General features: G+C 40.6%; 1 protein-coding gene across 2 annotated transcripts in view; it reads right to left on the reverse strand.

The window, feature by feature from the left end:
* Positions 1-1,247: 1,247 nt before the first annotated feature.
* TTLL4 (tubulin tyrosine ligase like 4) overlaps positions 1,248-26,752 on the reverse strand; it is a 37,520-nt gene continuing 12,015 nt past the window's right edge. The window contains exons 2-19 of one of the 2 annotated variants that reach the window (XM_039365766.1): positions 20,584-22,043; positions 19,742-19,863; positions 19,177-19,240; positions 18,603-18,727; positions 15,456-15,566; positions 14,518-14,594; positions 12,352-12,546; positions 11,240-11,322; positions 10,549-10,677; positions 9,217-9,339; positions 8,911-9,009; positions 8,373-8,507; positions 7,780-7,917; positions 5,780-5,882; positions 4,425-4,635; positions 3,413-3,483; positions 3,072-3,154; positions 1,248-1,659 (exon numbers count right to left, since the gene is read on the reverse strand). In XM_039365766.1, coding sequence (XP_039221700.1) covers positions 1,512-1,659; positions 3,072-3,154; positions 3,413-3,483; positions 4,425-4,635; positions 5,780-5,882; positions 7,780-7,917; positions 8,373-8,507; positions 8,911-9,009; positions 9,217-9,339; positions 10,549-10,677; positions 11,240-11,322; positions 12,352-12,546; positions 14,518-14,594; positions 15,456-15,566; positions 18,603-18,727; positions 19,177-19,240; positions 19,742-19,863; positions 20,584-22,043 — 3,477 coding nt within the window. In that variant the 3' untranslated portion in view covers positions 1,248-1,511. The remainder of the gene's footprint in view (positions 1,660-3,071; positions 3,155-3,412; positions 3,484-4,424; positions 4,636-5,779; positions 5,883-7,779; positions 7,918-8,372; positions 8,508-8,910; positions 9,010-9,216; positions 9,340-10,548; positions 10,678-11,239; positions 11,323-12,351; positions 12,547-14,517; positions 14,595-15,455; positions 15,567-18,602; positions 18,728-19,176; positions 19,241-19,741; positions 19,864-20,583; positions 22,044-26,752) is intronic. The other variant, XM_039365767.1, reaches the window with a different exon arrangement.

Consider the following 26,752-nt stretch of genomic DNA (forward strand, 5'->3'; position numbering starts at 1 on the left):
GAATCTCAAAATGGGCACCCATATTTAAGTGAGATAGCACTTAGCAATAACACTTAGACTTACATACCGCTTCACAGTGCTTTACAGCCTTCTCTAAGCGGTTTACAGAGTCAGCATATTGCCCCCAATAGCCTGGATACTTGTATGACGTCTCCTTTGAGGGAGACCATGCTATATATGTTATGTTGTGGAATTAGCCAGAAAAGAAGAGGATTTTCACACTGATTTCCAGTCCTAAGTCCAAACTAGACTTCTAAGAATAAGATCCTGTTATTGAAGAATCCATCATAAGAACACATAATTTAGACATTGAGGGCAAAACCACAAAGTGAATGGAGCTAAGTGGCCTCCTTGTGTTTTTTTCTGGGGGGGGGGGGCAGCATTTGGATGTGTTGTGTGTGTGTTTAAATTAAACTATCCCAAAGTTTGCTTTGATTAAGAAAAATATGAAAATTACTTTCAGACACCAAATCCTGTTACTGTATCAAAATATTAAGAAGTGTGAACATATTTTTTAAAAAAGATAAAAGGCAAAGGTTTCCCTTCCAGTTATGTCCAACTGTAGAAGGTAGTGCTCATTCTGATTCATTCTGCCGAAGAGTCAGCATTGCCTGAAGACACTTTTGTGGTCATGTGGCTGGCATGACTATATACCGAAGGCACACAGAATGCTGTTACCTTCCCACTGAAATGTACCTATTTATCTACTTGCATTTGCATGCTTTTAGACTGCTCAGTGGGCGGGAACTGGAACAATGAATAGAAGCTCACTCTGTCACGTGGAACTTGGTCTCGAACTGCCAACCTTCTGAGACCTAAGTACCACGTGACAAGAGTGAGCTTCTTAACCCAAGCCCAGCATCTTAACTGCTCGGCTACTGAACATAAACTGAGATACAAAGATCATCAAGCTAAAGAGATCTCACACAGAGATCTCACATCCAAGTCTAGATTGTGCACCAAGGAGTCTATCATTTGTCTGTGTCACTGGTGTACCAGAAGACATGTTGAAGATGGTTTCCTGCAATGCCTGACTAACCAAGAGCTTGCTTTAATCTTAATTGCAGGGGGCTAGAGACTCCTTATATGCATGCCAAACCTTGCCCCACCCTAGCAAGGCATTGGATATATTGAAACAAAGGCAAATAGTATCCAGTCTTAACCTAACATGGTAACATTTAACAGTGATAGGCACTTCTGGCTCAAGTAATGAATATGCCAACGACAAGAAAATACAAGAAATTAGGTTTTTTTTCCAAGCTTCTGTGTTTAGAAACTTACTTTCTCATAAAAAACTATAAACAGAATATTTTGTCCCTTTTGATCAAGTGAAAGCATTTCTCTTTGTCCCAATTTCATTTCCAAAAAAAATATTTCTTCAGGTGCATCCTTAGGTGAGGTCCTCTCCGTGTTTCCAATACTGGCTCTCCTAGCTTCCGCTGAGGTAGGTCACATGCACCCCCTCCTCACACTGGAAAGGAGGGAAGGTTGGCCTGTTGCTCAGTCCCACCTCATTTTATCCCATTCGAGCTGCTCAGGGCATTAGAGATGGTGGACTTCTTGAGAGTTCCAACTGTGTACTTAATCTGAGGTAAGCTTTGAGTGCAAGAACTTGGTTCGGGGTTTCGGACTGGCTCCTCCCCATCTCGCGGGCCTTTGCTGTGGAAAAGAGAACATGTCCTGAGAAAGACCCATTCCTGTTCAACAAAACAAAAGTGCGCAAATAGTTTCCAAAGCATGCTATTCTGTCAAACTGTTAGACTCGCCCTCTTTCTATTTCTTTTATGCTACCCTTGGATTTGAAGGGAATGAAGTTCTTTGGGATGGATTTGTTCATTACTGCGCCTCCCCCTCCCATTGCATCCGATGCACACAACAACAAAAATGGAGAAAATGGCTTCATGAAAAATGAATGCTAAAAAGTAATTCTACATAACATAAAGAAAGAGGCTTGCTTCTGCCTTCCCCTCCTCCTCTGGTATCTATCCAGAAAAATTTGGAAGCTTAACTTTATCCTCTGATAATTATAGTTATCTTAAGCAGTCCTTTATTAGAAACTATGTTAGCTTAAAATAGATACTTCAACCATCTACATTTAGCTACTGATGGAGGAGAGAGGGGGAACAGTATTACAAGCCCAAAGCTAAATTATGATTGTCCTTGTACCATTAAAATCTGATTTAGCATTACACCTAATCTGGGCTAGTAAGAAAGATCTAAAAGATCAAGATGAGCATTTTATTACTGTATATTCTGGTGTATAAGGCGACCCGGCGTATAAGACGACCCCCGTCTTCGGCACCGAGCCGCATGCCTAGAAAGTCGTCTTATACGCCGGAAACTACTGTAATTTCCAGCATATAAGACGACTTGGCGTATAAGATGACCCCCAACTTCGGCGCCGAGTTTAACACTTGCGAAAGTTGTCTATTATATTATTTATAATCCAAGGGGATTATAAATAATATTATTAGAAAAAGTAAAAATGTGTGTATGTGTGTGATAATTAAAAACCCCTAAACAAAACAGATTAAAAATTAATTAAAAAAAGCAGTCCTCCCTACATCACGTGCAGTTAAGCCAAACTCAAGTTTGTGGTGCTCATTTCGAAGTCAGATAGCCATCGACTTAACAACCATTCATTCAGTGACAATTTGAAGTTACAACAGCACTGAAAAAAGTGACTTATGACTGTTTTTCACACTTATGACTGTTGCAGCATTCCCACGGTCACGTGATCAACATTTGGAAGTTTGACAACTGGCTTATATTTATGACAGTTGCAGTGTCCAGTGTCCAGTGAGCCCCTTTTACAACCTTCTGGTAAGTAAAGTCAATGGGGAAGCCAGATTCACTTAACAACCAGGTTACTAACTTAACAACTGCGGTGGTTCACTTAACAACTGTGGCAAGAAAGGTTGTAAAATGGGGCAAAACTCACTTAACAAGTGTCTTGTTTAGCAACAGAAATTCTAGGCTCAATTTGTGATCATAAATCGAAGATTACCTGTAGACAAGCACAACCCACCAACGAGAAACAGATTCAAAATACAATTATGCGAATATTTCACCTGTTTCTGGCTGGGTCCACTTTGCTCAAGGTATTTAGAAGGAGATCATTCTTCAAATACAGGTGAGGCCTTGGCGGCGTCCACTGTAGTTAAGAGAGACAGCACAGGAAAGGGAATCTAGTCAGAGGACAAGTCTGCTGAGAGAAGGTTTTTCTTTCCCTCTCCCAGAAAGCAAAGGAACCTCCAAAATTACTGGATTGAAGAAAATGGTTGGAGGCCAGTATTTTAATTAAGTGAAGACATCACAAATAGATCCCATAAGTTACAAGCAAAGAAACAGCAGCATTTCCTCATGAAAGAATAAAATACAGTGTACAGGAGGGGGAGAGAAGCATTCTTACCAACACTGTAGAATCTGTTACTATTCCATTGTGAAAACCTTTGTGACACCAATTTCTGAGCAGATCCACTCCTGCAAAAAAGAAGAGCCACCAAGTGAAGGCAAGCTCCTGAGGAAGATTAAGTGCAAGCATTTACTGACCATACTCTGTCCATACAAAAGAAAAGTGTGTAGAGGTGGCAGGTATTCAGAACTTTCTATGTAGGGCAAAATATTAAAATTAAGCTACAAGTATGTTTTTCCTTTGATGGTAATGAAATTGTGCTGTACACCACCCAAATCATTTTTATTTGAGATAGGCAGCTATACAAATGATAGGCAGGTAGGTGGGTGGGTGGGTGGGATGGATGGATGGATAGACAGACAGACAGACAGATAGTTGGATATATGGATAGATATATAGATAGATATATAGATAGACAGATAGATAGATAGATGGATGGATGGATGGGTGGATGGATGGATAGACAGACAGCAGATAGATAGATAGTTGGATATATGGATAGATAAATAGATAGATAGATGGAGGAATGGATGGATGATAGATAGATAGATAGATAGATAGATAGATAGATAGATAGATAGATAGATAGATAGATAAACTTTGTTTAGTCTATATTATAAACTAGCCATATCCAAGGGAAACAAATCCAAGGGAGAAAGTTTTGGGAAATAGACTTGAAGGTTGCCCATGAAAGTGGGGCAGAGACTAAAAAAATTGGTGGGTGGATGGAATGGATAGGGAAGACATATTTCATCCCTATACTTACAAATTCTGGCTGCAAAGTCCTATGGCTGGCTAGATGCAAGCAGACAACATTAGCACAGCAGGCAACTTTGCCTATAACTTTTGCTGGTGATAATTGCAATGGTTTGGGGAATGTCCAAAAGCTCTAGGTTATGCAACGCCACAGCTATTCCATCCAAAGAAAGGATAGCCCATGTCACTGACTAGCAGCTCCCTGTCCTTTAAAAGTGTTCCTGCAAAAGAAAACTGAAGGTTTCATTTTTACCTTTGGATTTGTTCAAGAAATATTTCAGTTCCCACTGTGTAGTAAGGATGTTGAAGTATCGCAGCTGCTCAAAGAAGCGTAGGTAGTGCATGGAGAATCGTGAGGGGAAGACTCGCTCAAACTGCCCACGTCGGGCATACTCGTCCTCTGTCTCTATCAGGGCACGGACATCATCTGGGGTCAGAACATCCAGGATTGTGGAATAGAATTCCTGAGGCAAGAATGACAAGGCATTATATCACCTTTTCCGGAATTACCTACTTGTATTTGCATGCTTTCAAACTGCTAGTGGGCAGGAGCTGGGACAAATAACAAGAGCTCACCCCGTCGCACTGCACTCGGTTCTTGAACCCAGGCTGAGAGCTTTCCAGCTAACAAGCTCAGCATCTTTAACTGCAGAGCCACCATGTCCAACATTAATATTACAACAAACTAAGACACATGCACAAAGAGCACGTACAGCTAAGCTCAGCAAATTAGTTTAGATTCTACAATAGATTTTTAAACAATATCTGAAGAGCAACATTATCAGGACACAAGAGTATGCAAAGAGTATGCGCTCAGTATTCAAACCAAGCAAATTAACATTGTACTAGGAATCTTTGCATTTATACAATCCTAACAGCATTATCAATGTTTGTCTATGAAGCATGGGAGTTGTGTGTGCACATACTGTCTTGTACCTCTGCTTGCAAAATTAAGCACAACACAACACACAACCAGTCCACAACAATTTTAACTGCATCCCATTCACTCGTATGAACTCTTAACTTCCTCACTGCTAGGCATTTTCTTTTTAAACGAAAGTAATTTACAAGTCAGGATGGCAGACATTCAGCCGTAAGCAGTTTTAATCTGTCTACGTGTATAACTGATGGGTTTCCTCTCAAAATCTCTCCGTGGGGTTTGAACTCTCACATCATTCTATGCAATCTGAGCCAACAGTGGCAGAGGCAGGACTGGTCCCTGCCTCTGTACTGATTAGACCGGAGAAAGTTTGAAAAACAAAAACAACAATCCCAAAACAGCCCATCAAATAGTCCAAAGGCAGTGCTCGGAACAGGTAAAAAAACTTGAAACAATGGCACTCACACCGGTCACGTTTTCTACTAAGAATGAAGGAAAATTGTAGACGCATGCTTATATGCTGCATTTCAAAAACCGTCAATTTGAGGTTGAAAACTCTGAAAATTTGCAGAGCTCTAGTTTTCCAAGTTGAAAATTCTACTGGCACAAACAGTCGGTCGAATTTCAAACAATCCCCAAACCAAAGAAAAACAGTAATGCAAGACTTCTGACGACCTTGCCACACAGAGAATTGAAGTCAGGGAATGTGTGCCACCACATGTACCAACCTGCTCTGGTAATTTCTGGGTCAAGTAATAGGCTTTTTTTGCTTTCTCAGCAGTCAGCAACTCCACAGGTAGCTTGTTTTTTTCCTTCATGACAGTGTTCAAGCTAGACATCACAAGAGTTAAAATTATTAGTCAAGAGAACTAACCAGTCGGGCCAGTTAATAGCTTTCAGCTCCCTAGAGCAAAAATTGTTTATCTCAGTGGTAGCAAAAAAAAAAAAAAAAAAACACTTACAAATAAAACAATAAAGATCAAACAAAGTTTCCAAAGAATGCTGGGCAAATCTTTTGACTTAAAAGATTGATCTGACACTGAAATACACATATACACATATAATTCATACTCAAATAAGGATAATACAATTTTGCTTGAAATCCAGCCTGTTAAAAACAGTTGATCAGCGCATTGTCTCTAGAGAATTCCATCTCTGTATTATTTTTACTTAAACAAAACATTAAATTTAAACTTTCTAATACACCATAGGGACACAAAATTCTCCTGCCTCTTTCTCTTGAACCCTGTAAACTAAATTAGCTTGTGTAAGCTCCATAATAAAGATGTGGCATTTCTCTCCAGCTATCACAAAATGGAATTTTAAAAATTGTTACCTCCTGAGCATCACAAGTAGTGCTAGTTAAAAATGGGATGGAAATTTTTTTATGAAATGTTGCATCACCCCTATTTCTGCTGTCAGTGAAGAATGGATAGGTTTAGAGGATTCATCAAGGGAAAACAGTTTACTTTTTAATCGGTTATAAAACTGATAACTCTTCTGGTTAATTGTTTTCTTGCTAAAACTAGGTTTATAGAAAACCACTACTATCGCTGTAGGTTAGCCGCCCTAGGAATTTGGTAAAAATAATCATTCTCACCCAGCATCTAAGTCATACACTATCTTAAATACCAGCAAACGTATTATTGCTTAAATGTTCCTAGATCACAGCCAATTTAATCAGATGCATGTATTGCCTTAAAAAAGGTATTTTACACATATTTATTATTTGTTGGATTTATATCCTGCCTTTCCTCCAGAAGTAAATTTTTAATCATGTGGGATTAAATTTTCTCGTTAACTGCAATTTCAGAAAGGTAACTGTAAGAAAAACTGATTGGTTCCAAATAACCAACAGGGCTAAAGGCAGACTTAATCCAGGGTCTCTTCTTCCTACTCAGTACTTAAGCCTTAGAGCAGACATGTCAAACACAAGGCCCGAGGGCTGGATGCGGCCCGCGAAGTGATTTCATGTGGCCCGCAAAGCCATCCTGGAAACAGTGAGGGAATGGCCCACTCTGCCTTGGCCCTGGCCCAGGCTGGCCGGGAGCCAATGCACAATTGTGTGGTGGCCATCTATGCTGAAACACATTCAGTCTTAGCTCCACAAGTCCATCCAGAAACAGCGAGGAACCAGACCCTGCCGCCTCGGCCCCGCCCCCTGGGTGCATGCTGGGAAGGTGTCACCCTTTGTGAGGAATGAAGAAATAGACCATGCCTTGGTGCTTGCCCCGGTCCCACCCCCTTCTGCCAGAGACCCTCAGATCTGTCCCACTCCTGCCCAGGCCTCCACAGGCACCTTTGATGCGAACAATGTAGAGCTGGCCATGCCCACCCAGTAGGCCACACCCACCCTGGCCACACCCACCAGCCCCCCCAAGGGCAACCACAATGCTGATGCAGCCCTCAATGAAATTGAGCTTGACACCCCTGCCTTAGAGGTAAGAAATAGTAAAGGCAAAAGAAGCCTAAAACAACAATAATTGCCTACAGATAGTACCCCTTACTTATACTTTTCAGAAGGCTTCAACCAGATGTTTTCAAATCCTTCTTACAAATATTTTTCCAAGGCGCTCAGTGCAATGAAGTCCACATGATACCATAGGACAGCAAAATATACATAGCTAGAGGAGCAGTGCTGTGCTGAGCCAGACATCCCGCTCTGAAAGAAGCGCTTTATTTCCATCTCTGATGTTTCTTTCTGAACTTGCAATCTATGACCTCTGACCTGGTTGTGGAGCTGCTGGCACTTCCGATAGGTGAAGCCACATCTTCTGCATTAGGTAACTGAAAGCCAGCCAAGTTAAGGGCATCCCGGACCATTTGGCCTTTGATGCTCACATCAAGAGGAGAATTTGAATGAAGGCTGCAGAAAAATATAGGCATATTATAGGAAATCTTCGTTCTTTTGACTTTCACATTCAGGACAGCTGTCCGTGTAAATTATAAGCTCAAATCAAAGTAGAGTGAGAAAAAAAAGGGCAAAAGGATAATCAATTCAAAATTGCACTGTAATATTGTTTCAGGAAAGTTACACCATAACCATCCTTTTATTCACTATCTTACCCTCCCATATAGTGCTCCCTAATCTCTTATTTCACTTAATTCCTTCTCATTAAGTTGGAGCAGTAAAGAAGAAAAATTTCTTAACGCTACAAAGACTTCGCAATGAAGAGTCAGCAAACACTCATGGAACAAACTGGAGATTCTGAATAGCATCCACGTTGCAATAAATACTGAAATTGAAACTATAAAAACTGAAATCGAATTGAAACATGACAACCAAAGCCTGCACTGAATGGTGCATGAAGCACAGCTTACCTAGGGGAAATGTTGACTTCCAGGATCCAGGGCTTAAGGTTCTCATCCAGCATAACATCAAACCCAAACAGCTCATGGCAGCAATAAGGACGCCGCACATACATCTTCACAAGGTTGATTATGTAGGGCTCTGACCTGAAATGTAAAACAGATATTCTGTTACTCAAGAAAGAAAAATCAGCCTGCAGAGAGGTCATTCTTCAGGACTTGCTATATTATGAATCACTTATCTCTGTATGTAGAACAAGTGATTGACAAAACCAAAGTGTCTTTTTCTTATGGGTGAGATGATGATCTCATGGAAGGGCTTTCCATAGATCTCCTCTTAATTCAATTTACTAGGATTAAGATAAGACGGTATCTGTTAGCTTCAATAAAGTAACAGTACAGTGTGATAGTTTGAGTCCTGAAGATAAGATGAATTATGTCAACAGATTCGTGTGCTCATAAGCAAGCCTCAACAGACAGCTACTTAACTGAAAATCTGGGGGGTGGGGGGAGGGACAAAAAGGAGAGAGAAGAACATCCCATGACTTACGCAATGATGGTTTTGACAACAATATCTTTTATCTTCTCCCAAATAGCTTCACTATCAACTCCTTTCTGGGTCAAATAGTTCCAAAGTGCCTTCAGTGCCCTATATAGATAGAACACAGCATGTAAACAAATAAACATTACACCAAATGAAATCATTACCTTATAGCCCATACCCTACTGAATGACAGACAGAATTCAGCTCTTGCCTATCAACAAAAAGATCACTCAGTACCACTGAGATGAAGCAGCAGCTGCTGGTCAGAGGCCTCAAACAACAGGCCCGTAACATGCTTCTCCTGACACTCACCACTTATGTCCCTGGCATGCAGTTTCATCTGCATTAGACTTGTATTCTACGTTTTTCTTGTTGATGCTATAATTGGTCAAGTGCATGTACTTGTTGCTGAGACTTTTCATGGAAGAAGAGTACCTGCAGTGAACAAAATAAAAGGTAATAAAACGGGTTTAAAATACTCATTTAGTGTCAGGATTGACTACTGAAACAGATTGCCTAGAAGGCCGCAGCCATAGCTACATAGTGGAAGCAATTACAGGTAGGCCTCAACTTACAGTCACTTAGCGATCCAAATTACAATGAACCTTCCCAAATCTTCACGTGACTGTTTTGAAGTTACAACTGCTGCAGAGCCCCTCGGGTCACATGAACAAAATTGGGCATTTGGCAATCTGCCCTCTCTTACAACCAACCCTGTCATACAACTGACTGCAGAGATGCTACAGCATTCGCCCACCTCTCTCTCTAACTGGGCTTGCTTCCCACCCCACTGGATCCCACCTCTTCTTTGTCACCAAACCCCAACACTGATCATTCATTTACCTTTTACTGTTTACTGTTCTTTCTGGAAGCAGCCGCTGGGCTGCGTGGCCTTCCTACACAGTGGAGGCTGTGTTGCTCTGCCCAGAAACTGATTGCAATTAGTCTGAAATGGCCCCTGCTTCTGGAATGGAACCATACAGCCTGCAGGGAGGCCAAGGGGTGGCAGGCCCGTTTTCCTTCCCCACCACGATCTCATTGCAGCAACTCCCTGCTGTGGGACATAGAGGGGTGAGAAGTTGGCCCAAGGCCTTAGGGACCCCTGAGGGATAGATAGAGGAGCACAGGGGGCCTCAGGGTGGGGGCAGGGGGGGCTGAGCCTGAGCTTAGCCTAAGAGGGTCTCCCCCACCCTTGAGGCACCCCATGCTCCATTTAATAACCATATCAGGAAGAGCAGGCATGGGGGCCGTTAAGCAAGGTGATCAAATGGGCGCCTCGCTTAACTGTCACAACTTGTGACCATAATGGGTGGGCTCATTATTTCTGTGAGGAACTGTGGGAAATGGTGGTCATCCTGAACTAGAACTATCAGCATCTCTCACCATTGCTCATGCTAGCTGACTTTATTAGTACTTCAGCAATATTTAGACAACCGCAAACTTCCCATATTTGGCTTAAATCCAGATATGGCTACAAAATGCCACTTGCTCTGAATGTGGCCATTTAAAAAAAATGTATTATGTTAATCTGCAATTAATAAACTGAGAAATGTAATTTCAGATCATGTTCCGGTATGTTGCAATTCTGGCCATCTTGCGTTTTTTGCAATCCTTTTACAGGCAACCAATTCCTGAGGAACTTACTTGCAGCTGGCAAAACGAACAAGTCCATCTTTGAACAAGTAGACACGTAGAGGATCATAGCACGTCACGTAAACATAAATCCTTAGGTCAAACTTACTTCCACCAATGAGGTAGGGCTTATGTATATATCTGGAAGAGGGAAAGAGACAGTGAGCTATGAGGAAGCTCATTCTGAAGAACAAGTCTAAGGACTGTCACTATACTTCATTCTTTACCATCACTCACAGAACCGAGAGTTGGCTTCTCTCCTACAGCATTTGAGACATCCCTGATTAAATTTTCAGAAAATAACATTCCACATCCCAGAAAAAAAGATTGCCTCCAAGCAAATTTCAGAAGACATTTTGGTGCACTAATAATAGCCATTCCATGAGCGTTCTGCTCTTTCACTGAAGGCAAAAGAAACCAACTTCACAGAACAATATGGATTTTACAGTTGCAGGAAACATAGTCATATATATATAATGTCTGCTTGGTTTAGCCCAGGGGTAGGCAACTTTGGCTCGTTTATGACTTGTGGACTTCAATACCCAGGATTCCTGAACCAGCCATGCTGGCTCAGGAATTCTGGGAGTTGAAGTCCACAAGTCATAAAAGAGCCAAGGTTGCCTACCCTGGTTTAGCCTATTGCCTCGTTTGCAGGAGGAGGGGGGACCAATTCACCAGAGATTGTAGGGAAAATTTGGCTTACCTTTGCACCAGCAATGGTCTGCGCTTGGGCAACTGGCTCCATTTATGGATGACCTGTATTCCAATGCCTCTAGCTGAAGCTGGCTAAGAGACAGAAAGAGAAGTACATAACCATACACTGTTCTACAACAGTTCAAAACTGAAAAAATCAGGAAAAAAAAAATCTGGAAATCTAACAATAGTACACAAAAATAAAAAGTTAATTTTCCCTCAAATTAAATCCAACTCTGGGTGACTTCACAGATATGTTCATGATTTGTTAGCAACAATATAGAAATAGCTGCTACCTATTTCCAAAAAGTTTTTTCAACTTCTCAGAGTAGTCTACAGCTTTGGGATTTCCTGGTGGCTTTCCATCTATGGACGGATTAAGTGTGAGCCTGCTAAGGTTTTCTGAGAGCAGCCAAAGTCAGCTAGATGCTGTCACATGCAAGTGCCCTTATGTTTATACTGCTGGTCCTAAATAAATTCCTAGTGCAGTCTTCAAATAATTTAACAGCATTTTAAAACAAGCGTATATGTTTGTTTCAATGATGAAAGCAGATGCAATAGAAAAACAATGTCAAATGGCTGCATGAATAGGCCCGGCATTGTCACATAATGGGGTACAACAGCTTTGGGAAACTTTTGGGGGATCATTGGATAATTAGCTGGGTATCCTATATAATCTAAAACCCTACATGGCCGCAGTTGTGCTACACCATATAACCTATTTGATACAAATGCATAACTTTGAGAATATCAAATGTTTAGAAAATGGAGAACAAGGGACCAAATACCCTTAAAAATATGGAGATTGGGAAGTGTTAAAAGTGGGCATTGCATGTCACTAACAGCTCAGAAGTCAGCAGTTGTTTAATACTTTACAAATATCCTGCTACTTTCCATGGTAATGCTCACCATTCCCCTTTCTTTTTTTTTAAAATAACGTTCAACACTGTAACCCAATCACTAAAATACATAAGGAAATCTATCAACTACAAATTCTAGAGTGAACGTGGAGCAGAATTTTGCATGCTGGGATAGGCAGGGAGCCACATGGTTGGACCAAAGCAGAAAGCGGATAGAGTATGCCCTATTCACATTTGAATCGGACCATCTCTGCACCCTCACCGGCTTCACAATCCATTTCTGACGACCTGCACAATCTTCCCAAGCTTTCCTGAGCAGCTTGATATCTTGAGGGAGGATGAAAGACTGGGGCAGAAAGTTGAACTCCTTTTTCCCAAAGCGCAGTTGCATTTTGGACACATTTCTCCACAGACGGTCTTTCCGGCCAATTTGGAATGAGCCAGGAAAGTGGTTCAACTGTAGAGAGGAAATGAGGAGGAATAACAGAGTAATAAGGTCCCAGTCACTTCTGGCTGGTACCACCTCCCCAAATTCTGTTAACATTTGTGTGAATATTGTTCATACAACCCCAAATCTATGAACTGGATCTCCTGCAGATAGAGACCACTGCTGGGATATCTACCACAATGGCTGAATTCACGGAAGATACTAAGCTTAGCCAGCTGCTAGCTCAACTATAATTAATTCATTTTGAATCTGCCAATGCACAATTATCCTAACCAGATCAGGTCCTATCATTCTGGGGGCTACAGAATCTCTGCCCACTTCCTCCAGCCCTGCTCAGGACAAATAGGCCTCAGATTACAATGGTACCTGGGACTGGAATTTCCATTGCTAAGTGATGTGGTTGAAAAGGACAATATCACATGACTGCATCACTTAGCAAGAGCCATTCCAGCAGTCCCAGTTGCGGTCATAACTGCAAGACTGCACAGGTCATTAAGCAAGGACATCATATGATCATGATGCCAGAAAAGGCGGGCGTCCCAGCAAGCAGGCCAGTGGGTGAGAGCTACGGGCGGTTGGCTACACACCACGAGCAGGAGCTAGAGCATGGGGAGTGGGTGCTGCAAGCAAGTACTATGGAGTGCAGGCAGATAAATAAGTACTACAGGTGGGTGGGCACTGCAGGCAGGCACTACAGAGTGTAGGCGAAAAAGCAGCATGAATGGGAGCAACTTGCCGTCTCCTGCCAGTTTCCCCATTGACTTTGCTTGTGAAAAGCCAGCAGGAAAGTTAGCAAATTATGATCACACGACTGCAGGGACACCGCAATGGCCACAACTTTGAGACCAATCATAAGTTCCCCTTGTTTAGTGCTATCATCACTTAGAATAATTGTTGAGCAAGTGGTCATAACCCGAAGATTACCTATATCCCGTGAACCCTCTACAGGATTGTACTGGCAAGTGTTCATTATATCAATGGTCTCTTCCCTACGAGCCAATCAGACTGCAGTAGAAATAGTTTGAATGCTACAGCCAATCAGTGTTGGGAACAGTACTGGGCTGACAAATATTGGTACAGTGCTAAATTTCATAATCAAACAATTTACATTTCATGCCTCCGTCTTACTTCTTAGAGGACTAATGGGAAACTTTTGGTAAACTGGAACCCACAGGTGACTGAGGTTTAGATTTCCACAGCAGCTACACAGATGAAGAGAACCTGATTCATTGTTCAAAATGCCCTTCACCTATTCCAGTGGTGGCGAACTTATGGCACGCGTGCCAGAGGCGGCACTCGGAGCCCTCTCTGTGGGCATGCACGTCGTCACCCCAGCCCCGCCTCCCCCCGCGGCCTCCTCACCAGCAGCCCCACTGGAAGAGAGTTGCCCCCGGGCGTGGCCTGCATGGAGCAGCGCAGCCAAGGACATAGCCGGGCAGCAGGGACAAGACTCTGCCCTTGCGCCCCGTATCGTGCAGATGATGCTGTGGGATGTGGGCAGAGGGCGTGGCTACCTTGGTGCTGCAGGGCTGCCTGGACGATATGCGGCGGGCCATGGAGGTAGTGCATGGCCCTGCAGGCGGGCAGGGCATGGGCGGGGCGGAGTAGGCATGGTGGGAGGCGGAGGGGGGCGGGGGGCAGTTTTTGGGCACTTGGTCTTTAAAAGGTTCGCCATCACCGACCTATTCCAATATTGACCGGATTACAAGATTCATACAACACACTGGACCCTTAAATATCTTTGTTGAGCACACTGTGTGAACCAATTTTTACGGCTTGCAGACTTGTAGGCCTCCTTTAAAAGTACAGCCACTAAGAAGGGGGTGTGGAAAATACTGCAGCAAAAATCAGACTGCATATAAAGGTTTTCTGCAGGACATGGAGGACTAGAGAGAAGAAGGAAAAAAAATGGCATCCTCTGTCTCCACATTGAATTTTGTTGTTCAACATGTTCATGTGCACTCTGACCACATGACATACCTTCTGGTGTTCTTTGACAATTCTGAAGCCAGGAGACTTCATATGATGGCCCCAGCAGCCCAGCCAGTCATTATTTCCTATAGGCAATTATGAGAAAATGATCTGAACAAAAACAGTCACTTTTCCTATACTATGCTCAAATAATTTAAATATAATACTTTAAGCATTCCGATTAATGAAATATAAATTTGAAATATTTTCCCTCTTCCACCTGATCCAAGAACATTTTCATATTGTAACAAAATTATAACATGGAAATATATCCAATGCCATGTGACAATTATCTTTCTTTTCTAATAGATCCCCCCACTTCTTATCTAAGGTCTGTTGAAAAGGGCCATTACAACTCTGTATTGCACACAAACCACTGTTAATCAGTCAGTATATACCAGGGGTAGGCAACCTTGGCTCTTTTATGACTTGTGGACTTCAACTCCCAGAATTCCTGAGTCAGCATAACTGATTCAGGAATTCTAGGAGTTGAAGTCCACGAGTCATAAAAGAACCAAGGTTGCCTACCCCTGGTATATACCAAGTATGACAAGAATTGTTAAATCATGAAAAACTTATTCCATTTTTTGAACCTCCTTTTATTCTTTTACCTAATCTCTTTTCCAGCTGTTTTAACCCCACAACATATGGTAACAATGAAGTTCAATACAAAACTTCAGCATCTTGGGGCAGTAACATTCCAATGAGAACTGCCCAAAAGGATACAGTTAGGCAGAACAAACTGAAAGTTTCCCTAAAACTTGGAGAAGAGCTGTACATCAGCCACAATTAGAACACTGTGTGATTGACATCTACATTCTTAAAAATTACATACTTTTAACCAATGCTATCCCACAGTAACTCTATGGAATTTTTCAAATTCATGGAATCTGGAAGAGAGGAGCACCCACAGATTTCCCAATGTTCCCAGCATGAAGAGGACTCACTTTTGCTGATTTTGAAGTGGGACCTTGCGATGGTTTGCTTCACAATGTTTGGAGTCACTGTACTCATTTTCCATCGCAGCGTCTTCCTCTGTTCCCAAGGAAGCTTCTCCACTAAGAAATAGACCCCAAGCATAAAAGCTGATCGAACCCAAGAAATATCTATTTCTAAAAAATCAATTTGCCATGAAGAAAACAGCAGGAAATGCTTTGGAGAAAATAGCCTTTTGCATGGAGTAAAGAGACCGAAACTATCAAATGAAAGAGAAGCCTTTTCAAAGAATTCCCACTGCATATCTATAGCCTAATGCAGTGATGGCGAACCTTTTAGAGACTGCAACCCAAAACCCACCTATGTATCCTCGGGTGCCAGGTGGGCGTGGCCAATTGGGTGGGTGTGACCAATTGGGTGGGATAGCCCATTGGGTGGGCGTGGCTGCAGTGGTAACGGCAGACTGGGTGGGACTAAAAAGTTCAATCAATCAATTCCAGCTTTGCAAGATCTTTTTTTTCCCTGCAAGAAGTTGAAATTGACTGATTGATTGAACCTTTTTTTTTTTTTTTTTTGCACACGGCGGCGGAGGCCTATAGCGAAAAAGTTTTATAAAACCCAGCTGAAGGCCTCGGACTGGGGCAACGGCACGCATGCCCACAGAGAGGGCTCTGAGTGCCACCTCTGGCACCCGTGCCATAGGTTCGCCACCACGGGCCTAATGGTTCTCAGTCTTAGAAGCAAAAATAGAAATTAAAAAAAAATGGGATTGTAACATTTCCTCTCTTTTCCTAGAACAGATAGATATCTCTAGCTGAGAATCATTAGAATCATTTGTAACCTGGGAGAGGGGAGTAGAGAAGAAATAGCTGCTTGTGCCAGATCATGCCAATCTGTTTAGAAAGGACTACTTTATTCAGTTTCTCTCTTATCTGTTAAGCTAAACTCCCTGCTCTCTATTCCCCAACCTGTGTGCAATTCACAATATCCTGCACTTTCCACAAACAACTCTTTCTGCCAATTCTTACGTTAGCTGGATATTTGTAAAAGATACCAGTTTACTCTGCTGGTGTTAATTCATCAGGTCTTGGAAAATCTGCTTGGAGCTTGGCAATCAACCCAAACTTCAGACCAGAGTGCACTAACTCCTTCTGATAGATAGATAACTCTTTATTGTCATTTTTTACTGTGGGCACAATGGCACACCTTAAAAATGAAATTTAGTTCCTTGCTCTCAAAAGTGCACACATACATAACATACATTTAAACACACTATATAAAACATATGTATAGACCTACACACCTACATATACATAACATACGAATATTAAACACTGTCCATCTTGAGTACATAACGGAAGGAGGAAGCTTTAGAGTTCAGAAGGTTAATACTGTATGGAACAAAGCTGTGGCTTAATCTGGATGTTCTGCTTCGGATACCACGGAGCCTCCTCCCAGAAGGTAGCAAGGGAAACAGGTCGTGAAGAGGATGTGTAGTGTCCTAGACAACCTTGTGGGCCCTGCTCAAGCAACGCTTCTGTGCTATGTCCTGGATGGAAGGGAGGAAACTGCCAATGATCTTTTCAGCCATCCTCACCACTCTCTGCACCACCTTCCTGTCTGAAGCAGTGATGCTTTTAAACCAGACTGTGATGCTGTATGACAGGATGCTCTCAATCGTGTGTGTGCTTTTCTTATGCGACGCAGAGAAGTAGTAAAATAGCCACATCACAACTGAGGGCTTTCCTACCTAGCACCAATCCTTTGGAACCAAATGACCGCATACCAAAGTTTGAAAAGACAATTATTATTATTTTTTTTTAAAAAAACAAGGTTTTTGTGAAAATAATCTAAACACTGATACCCAAATTATTTTAAATCTTAGGAGCTACTTCGGAAGTTACTAAGGGTCTGCATTTTAACAATCATCTTAAATTGGATTATAATGTGTTATTGTATTATTTTCCAATCCTTCGCTTTATTATTGTGTACTATGCCTGGTATGTGAAAAATGAAAGCTGAAAAAAAATCCCTCTACGTTCTCTGTTGTGGACCAGATTACTGGGACTGGGTTATGAGGAGACAGAAGACAAAGAAAAATTAGAAAGTGGACCCACGCCAAGAGATTGTGCTGCCACAGCAAGAAGCATCCATGTTCTATCAGCATGTATAAAATATCACTTAGGATGGGCTGCTGTGATGACTATGAAAAAGAAAACACCCAGGCTTAGCAGAAAAAAACACAAAAGTGCCCATTACTGCCGCAAAGAAATCTGTGGCTCACTCAGCCTACCTAGACCAGTGTTTCCCAAACTTGACAATTTTAAGGCATGTGGACTTCAACTCCCAGAATTCCACAGCCAGCAACGCTGGCTGTGGAATTCTGGGAGTTGAAGTCCACATGCCTTAAAATTGTCAAGTTTGGGAAACACTGGTCTAGACAGATCAAGGAGGAGAGTAAAACGACTCCCTCTTCTGGGCTTGATAAATGCATATAAGAATTAGCATTCCTAGCAGCATCAGCTTCAGTGATTTCAAGAAACTATAGCTCCACCAATTAAGCATATAAAAAGTTAAATATCCCTCTCCTCACATCTTTATTATATATCTTTGTTTAATTAATGGGAAAGACGGGAGCTACAGTTTGTATCCATCCCCTTGTCGTCCATTCATCCCCTTCACTTTTATTACTTTTTTTATATTATCCTTTTTATTAGTTTATAATATAAAATACAAAAATAAAAAAGCAAATGATAGGAAAAAGAGAGGAGGGAAAAAGGAAGGAAAAAGTGTAGAAAAGATAGAAAAAAGAAGGGTGTTGACTTCCGACTCCCTTTGGTACAATAGAATGAGAAGGAACATCAAACCTCAACTTTTTACTTTTACACAATAGTATAAACTAACCATTTCTATAACGACAAATCTATCTAATCGGTAAATCCCAAAATCAAAGCTTCATTTTTTTTCCATCTCAAGCACAAAGTCCAGAAGCGGTTTTCCAGTAGAAACAAAAGTATTTTATATTTTATATTATAAACTAATAAAAAGGATAATATTAAAAAAAAACTTCGTTACTCTGTTTTAAGCTACAATCTTTACACCACCATCGATATCTTTGGCCCCAAATGCTACTTGCAATGGATTCAAATTCACCTTACCTCTCTCATCCCGGGTTCCAAAATATATGGTAGGAGACACATTGGGGAAGATGCTGCGTGTAAGAGCTGGCTTGATAATTCGTTCCTGGCCCTCAAGTGGAGGCACTAATCCCTCAACACAATTCCTATGAAAAGAAAGAGATTTGCCTAACTATATGACTACAAGAGAAAAGAAGCCAAAACACATACTAAGCAGCCTTGGGAAAGCCAACAGCATAATATATTTCTTGCGTTCCTGTTGCTGCTAGACTTAGTTTTACTGAAATTACCATGGCCTCTAACATTGATCAAAAACGTGAGTTTTGTTTTGGCTGAGAAGTACTGGGTTAGAAAACAAAGGAAACTATTTTTCAACCTATTTATTTAGCAGCCCTATTTCTTTTTGCGAAAACACAACTTGTCTAAGTTGAGATTCAGCAAGGCAAACAGTACATGCACATATCCATTATCTGGCTTTATCTAAGTCCGGTTTGGATACAGGGACAAGTTCATAAAGTCAAGTTTAACTCAGACAATCTTCATTTACTAAGTATATTATGGATTGAAAGCAACATGATTTATGTCTGGCACTAACCTAGATATGATAGCAACAGAACCATTGGCAGATAAGCTGGATGATGAGGAACCATCTGATTCATCTGAAATGAAAAAGAACATTAATTTACACTGGCCAGCTTTGATACAGTTGATTAACGACAACCTGGGCTTTGAATAAAAGAAAATAATATACTCAGTACTGCATCAGAATATATCATTAAAATGCAAATCAAGCCAGCACATTATTTTTTTTTAGAGCGCAACTAATAAGATACTGCAAAAAAGAAATCTTAACAAGTAGATCAAATTATCGACACTTTAAAGATAAACTCAAGCTAGTGGTAATCATTCAGTTCTTTTATTAATTTCTGCCTCTCTTGTTATATTATGGATTAATACGTATGTGATATCCAACTGTAAATAATACTACTATGATGATAATAATTTTAACTTTTTATTAGATCTGAGTTGTTCTGAAACCTTAGTAATTAGAATCTGTAGTCCTTGGATATAATCAGTACACCCACATTTTTATTTCTCTGGTTTATTACATTATTAAACGTTTGCACTCTAAAGAAGGAACATAAATAAACATTAATGACCTTCCCCATCTTCCTCTTCTCCTTCCTCATCCTGACTGCAAGCATCTTCCAAGCCATCTGGAAGTTCTTCTTCCACATCTTCTACTTCTGCTTGGTCTAGTAGAGGTAGATTGACTACAGTTCTACAATACAAAGGTTTATCGTGACCAAGTGAAACTTTCTGGGTAGTTTATACTTATTCCTGTATAAAGTATAAAACAATGAAGGAAACAACTAAACAATTCCCAGACAAGAACAAATGAAATTAGGGCATTCCCCTGCCACCCAAAAAAAGGCCTCCTTCTCCTCCCACGGCTGCTATTTAGTCATGTGGTGGAATTAAGGACTAAGTATAAAACATACAGTTGTATTCTCAGGATTAGATGCAACTTCACTTATCTGATCATTTTCTATATTGATATAAATTCCTCAAAACAAAACCTACACCAAAAGATGCAGTAGAACCACATATTGTACCAGGGTTTAAATTAGGGCACCATTCTGTAATCTAGTACCCCCTAGGACAGGGATAGGAACCTTGGCTCTTTTATGACTCGTGGACTTCAACTCCCACAATTCCTGAGCTGTGCTGGCTCAGGAATTCTTGGAGTTGAAGTCCACGAGTCATAAAAGAGCCAAGATTGCCTACCCCTGCCCTAGGATGATCTGATCACCTAATAGGGAGTACTGGGTTGTGAGACACACATGTCACAATAACAGAAATACGGTATTATAGATCCTATTTTCATCCAGCATCATGCAGTAAAGAGAAGCATCCAATACCAACAATCGACAGTTTATAAACAATCTTGAAAAAGAACACTATCCCTATATAACAAAGAGAAAGAGGCTACGATACTTACTCAGACTCTTTCACAGTAGTAGGCTGCCCCCACTTTGCTTCCATGCTTAGCTGAAGAGCGGAAATTTTTGTCTCTACCTCAGAGATTATCATTCGTGGAGACACCTCTGTTGTTACTACCTGTTCTGTGATATTCACAGGGGGAGTGATCAATTGATTCAAGATGCTATGGTTGGGCATTTCGGAATTTGAGGCAAGGAAATGAGTATCAATACGCTTAGTGCAGACATCGGCAACTTCTGTGCTTATAAGGCTGTGATGGCGGCTACCGGACTCTAAATTCAGGGAGTTGGGAACTGGCACTTCCTTTGGGGTGATCTGTGCTACAATATGTGGTTTCCACCGATTGAACAGATTGGCATGGAAGCTGGCATTCATAAGGCAAGAGCTATCAATGCGGTGACCAAACTCACTGTAAGTACTAACTTTCCGGATACCGCTTGCTGTTAGTTTCCTCATGGCTTCAGTCAACCGTGCATCTTGTTCTTTCAAATTCTGTGATCTCATCTCACCATCCTCAAAGGGCCACAATGACCGTTCTGATTTAAGAACCATGCCGTTGTGTACAGGTGAGCGAGGAGATTTGGCACAGGTTTGCTCAAACATCGAGTTGCTGTTTTTTCCAACTTTCTTTTCAAGATTCATAGGACAGCCATCCCCATTTCCCCCAGAATGAGTCCAGGAAAACCCTGGAGGTCTTGACAATCCTTTCAGCTTCTTATTTTCTGGTGGTAGCGGTTGCTGCTGCAAAGGCACTTTTGCACTTGCTGGCCTCAGAAAAGAGTTATTGTTCAGGACCGGTCTGTATGCACTGGAGGTTTGCTTCCCTGAATTGAGGAGAAAACCCTTTGACACTGGATTGGAACGCTCCCCAGCTGCGTTTGGCATAAGAAATGGATCCACAGTTGAAGACGACATGGTGTTATTGAGGACAGAACGATAGACGGGAGGTGGGACCCGAAAAGGTTTCTTCTCCAAGGTACTAGGCTGCAAGCAAATAGACTCAAGTCTCCGATAGGGCTTGTGCCTAAAGTAAGACCGTCGATAAAGCAGGGTGCTCCCAAGAAAGTTTGGGAGAGAATGGGACTGAGCTGTAGGTGGGCTCAGGAGCACTGCCTTACTCCATAACGACTCTGGATATAAGAGGCGGGGAGGCTGGGAAGAGATCCCTGAGTGGACTGAGCATTCGTCTTGCAAAGGGGTCACATGATTTTGTTCCAGCTGCCAAACAGGCTTCACCTGCTGCTTAGCAAGGTACCAAGACTTGCTCTTGTGGAGCTTTGCTGTGAGTGGTGGCACTGACAGCCCTGGTGAAATGCCCACTTGGAACTGGTTTCTTTTTTTGAGGCTTGGGCTATAGGCTTCTGGCCCTGCTGAGGCCATGTAGAGCCATCCCACACCTTCAATGATCACAGCTTTTGAATAGGATTTGGTCAGAGCAGCATTTTCACTAAGGCCAGCCTGAAAAGAAAAAAAAAAAGCATACATATATGAAAATGTTGAGCTGATCAAGAGGAAAACATCAACGATGCCATCATTTTCATTGTTACGGTGATTAAGGAACAACATTACCATGAGCTCATAACACAAGTTATTGTTCACAAAACCTGCTGAAATAAATAGAAGTTTCAGGAAGGTTTTGGGGGGAAAAAAGCCAAAGTGTGTTTTTATTTTCATAAGGTAATGTGCTGTAACATCTTCAGGATTGTTTATGAGGTAAAAAAAAAAAACGTAACTGGCTTTCCTCTTTTTAAGTATTTGATTCCTGCTTTCATATTCTGCCAGTCATGGTTTATCTATAACTTATTATATTTATGACTTTTGAAAGAAAGGTACTCAGTAATATGACCATGGTTCCCAGTTGATCACATCAGCTCCAATATTTAAATTCTAACTATAGCTCCATTCTCATATAACAAAGATGTGAGCTTTTTAAAAAAAATTCTGGTCATCTGAATATACCACAAAGACCTGACTTAACAGATAAAATAAACTATGACAGATAAATTCAACTTTACATATCATGCTAAGCCAACTCACATGATGGCTTAACACTTTGGTCAAGCCTAAAGGTCCTACCCTTGGCTAACCAGTCAATATTTCCTCTACGAAGTTGTTATGACATAGCTTGGATATAGCACATACGAGTGCAGCGTTCATTCATTTTCAAAAAGATAAATGCATATATTCAAGCAATTTTAATCCTCCAATCCACTCTCACTATGCCTAACAAATAGGTGATTTGGAAAATCAAACATACCCCCAAATCATGTCCATATTGCATGAGAAGGTTCTACATGCTGATAAGTATTAGTTGACATTTTGATAATCAAAGCAGTACCAAATAATGCTAATTATTCAGAAAACTGTACTGTTGGCTAATGCATCTTCTTTAAACTGATTTATCATCTTTTGCTTTTCCATTTGTTTTCAGTTAAAGAAAAATTGATTCTCAGATTAACAATGACAGCCTGGATGTTCCTTCTCTATGGATGCCTCCTAATGCAATGGCATGCAGCCCCTTGTACCATGTACCAAGAAAGGCAGAAGGAGAAAGGCATAAACAAAGCTAAGTTCCATTCTCACAATTGCAGCCATCAATATTATGCAGCTAATGGAGATTAGCCTCTGTATTTCCCCTTTCACAGCTTCATTTTACCTGGTAACTTTTTTAGATGCTATAAATTAAATTTGTTGGAGGGATTCATCACAGCATATGCATTGAAAGAAAGATACATATTTATATAGAGGAGTGTCTTCATTCCGGTGTAAAACTGCTGCCATTCAAGGTCTTTCAACAAACAACAAACATTCAACAAATCGTCAACACATAAAATACTGGTATGTAAGGTTATTGTAGTCAAATCTTTTTTCACAAAATATCGTATTGCCTCTTTTCAGGAATCTTATCCCCATCAAAATTCAGCTTTTAAGTTATTGCTGAAAAGAGCAATCTTTGATCTCACAATAGGCTTCAATAACTATCCCAAACTGTTTTTTATGTCAAAACAACTGTCAACACTAACATTCTAGAACACGAAATTCTCTACTGTTGCATACTGGAGTGGGCTATGTTTCTTGACCTCTTCCAAAAGAGCCACTGAATAGTTCAGTACATCACCCAGTAGAAGTCCCCTAAACCTCCTATTCCAAACCAATCAAAGTTTATCGGCCATCAGCCAAAAAGTCTGCATATTTGAGAATAGTAAAATTATAAGACTACAGGAATCAGACTGGAAGAGGAATATAGGAAAAGATGCTGTATAGAATATCTGAAAACAGATTTAAAAATGACAGATTTATAAGAGTGATATGGAAATTGATACAAAAATGGTTTTCCATATGAAATCACCTGAAGTCTTAATAACTAAAGGGGCTATACAAAGAATACATCAGAAGAGCAATTGGGAAAGTCTTCTTATTACAAAAGGGACATACTACTAAAGCTGTTCCTGAAAGGAGACAAAGAGAAAGTGATCAGAAATCAACTAGTGGGACATTTAGTGGGACTAAAGATTACCGTATTTTCCGACGTATAAGACGACTTTCTAAACCATGCAAATCTTCTCCAAAATCGGGGGTCGTCTTATACATCCAGTCTTATATGCCGGAAAATACCGTATTTTCCGGCGTATAAGACGATTTTCTAACCATGCAAATCTTCTCCAAAGTCGGGGGTAGTCTTATACGCCCAGTCATCTTATACGCCAGAAAATACGGTAAGTGTTTTAAAAGTAAATGAAAGGAACATAAAGTGAATTTATTTGACCAGGATTAAAATATATATGTTCAGGTTTCTTGTAGCTCTTAATAGATTTTTGTTTAACCAGGACTGAATGCTGAAGCTTTAAAATTTGTTTATAAATGATGAAAAAAATATTTTGCTTTATTTCTCAGAGAAAATGAGAATTTGGACTACAAAATAGATTGGATTAAAGTTAAAATATGTTACTACTTCTAGTAACCCTTAATAAATCTTTTGCTGATTAAGACTGAATGATGAGTTTTACAATTTGGTTACTGATTAAGGGGTAAAATATGGAAAGATTTATTTTATTGTTTTATTCTCTGGAAGAGGGAAGAGATCTTTTATTTTTTATTTTTGTGCTTATTTTCCTTCTTTACTTTTTATATTTTACTTAATCTTTTATCTTTGTATTTGTAAACTTTATTATAAAAAACTTCTGAAAACTTGTTTTCTGTTTTATACACATCGTACTGAAAATGTAGATTTGCAATGGGTGTCAAAAAAGAAAATGAGAATTAAATAAAAATTAGGCAGCGAGTAGATTAAAAACAGGCATTGAATATGAATAAAAAGACTATCCATAAGAGGGAGATCACTTTCTTCAGGAAACTGAAGGTAGGAATCTGAAAATACTCCTAAGCTCTATTCGCAAACTTGGAAGGTATTAAACAACTGAATAATTTATTAAGATATAGTGGTCATGCAAGAAGGGGATGATTGTAATTGATGGAGGGAAGTTGTCTGTTTTACATTTTGATTTTTTTAAAGGAAATTATTGGTCACTTTTAAAATGTTTTAGTAGTAATAGAATAACTGTGTGGGTTAAATTGACTCTTCTAAAGATATCAAAATATGATCCACTGGATATCAAAATGTGATCCACTGAAGAAGGAAATGGCAAACCACTCCAGTATCTTTGCCATGAAAACCCCATGGACAGTACTAAAAGGCAAAAAGATATGACGCTGGAAGATGAGACCCTCAGGTCGGAAGGTGTCCAATATGCTACTGGGGAAGAGCAGAGGGCTAGTACTAGTAGCGCCAGAAAGAATGAAGCGACTGGGCCAAAGCCGAAAGGACGCTCAGCTGTGGATATATCTGGTGGTGAAAGGAAAGTCCGATGCTGTAAAGATTTTTTCTCCATAGGAACCTGGAATGTAAGATCCATGAATCAAGGCAAGCTAGACGTAGTCAAAAAAGAGATGACAAGACTGAACATCGACATCTTAGGAATCAGCGAACTAAAATGGATAGGAATGGGTGAATTTAACTCAGATGACCATCAGGTATACTACTGTGGGCAAGAATCCCTCAGAAGAAATGGAGTAGCCTTCATAGTCAATAAAAGAATAGAAAAGCAATACTGGGATACAATCCCCAAAATGACAGAATGATCTCAATTCGAATCCAAGGCAAACCATTCAATATCACAATAGTCCAAATCTATGCCCCAACCACTGGTGCTGAAGAGGATGAAATTGACCGGTTCTATGAAACCCTACAGCACCTTATAGAATTAACACCAAAAAATGATGTCCTTATCATCATGGGGGATTGGAATGCTAAGGTAGGAAGCCAAAAGATAACCGGAATAATAGGCAAGTTTCGCCTTGGAGTACAAAATGAAGCAGGGCACAGGCTGATAGAATTTTGTCAAGAGAATACCATGGTCATAACAAACACTCTTTTCCAACAACCCAAGAGACGGCTCTACACATGGACATCACCAGACGGTCAACATAGAAATCAGATTGACTATGTGCTCTGCAGCCAAAGATGGAGAAGCTCTATACAGTCAGTAAAAACAAGACCAGGAGCTGACTGTGGCTCAGATCATGAGCTTCTCGTTGCAAAATTTAGGCTTAAATTGAAAAAAGTAGGGAAAAGCACTAGGCCACTCAGGTATGAACTAAATCATATTCCTGATGAATATACAGTAGAGGTGACAAATAGATTTAAGGAATTAGATCTGATAGACAGAGTGCCTGAAGAACTATGGATGGAAGTTCGCAACATTGTACAAGAGGTAGCAACTAAAACCATCCCAAAGAAAAAGAAATGCAAGAAAGCAAAATGGCTGTCTGAGGAAGCTTTGCAAATAGCTGAGGAAAGAAGGGAAGCGAAAGGCAAAGGAGAAAGAGAAAGATACACCCAATTGAATGCAGAATTCCAGAGAGTAGCTAGAAGAGATAAGAATGCCTTCTTAAATGAACAGTGCAAAGAAATAGAAGAAAACAACAGAATAGGGAGGACCAGAGATCTCTTCAAGAAAATTGGAGATATGAAGGGAACGTTTCATGCAAAGATGGGCATGATAAAGGACCAAAATGGCAGGGACCTAATAGAGAGCAGAAGAGATTAAGAAGAGATGGCAAAACTACACAGAAGAACTATACAAGAATGAGCTTAACGTCCCAGATAA

This window comes from Crotalus tigris, unplaced genomic scaffold (genome assembly GCF_016545835.1).
Source record: "Crotalus tigris isolate CLP2741 ecotype Arizona unplaced genomic scaffold, ASM1654583v1 scf7180000020184.803716, whole genome shotgun sequence".
In the NCBI taxonomy this organism is placed as follows: domain Eukaryota; kingdom Metazoa; phylum Chordata; class Lepidosauria; order Squamata; family Viperidae; genus Crotalus; species Crotalus tigris.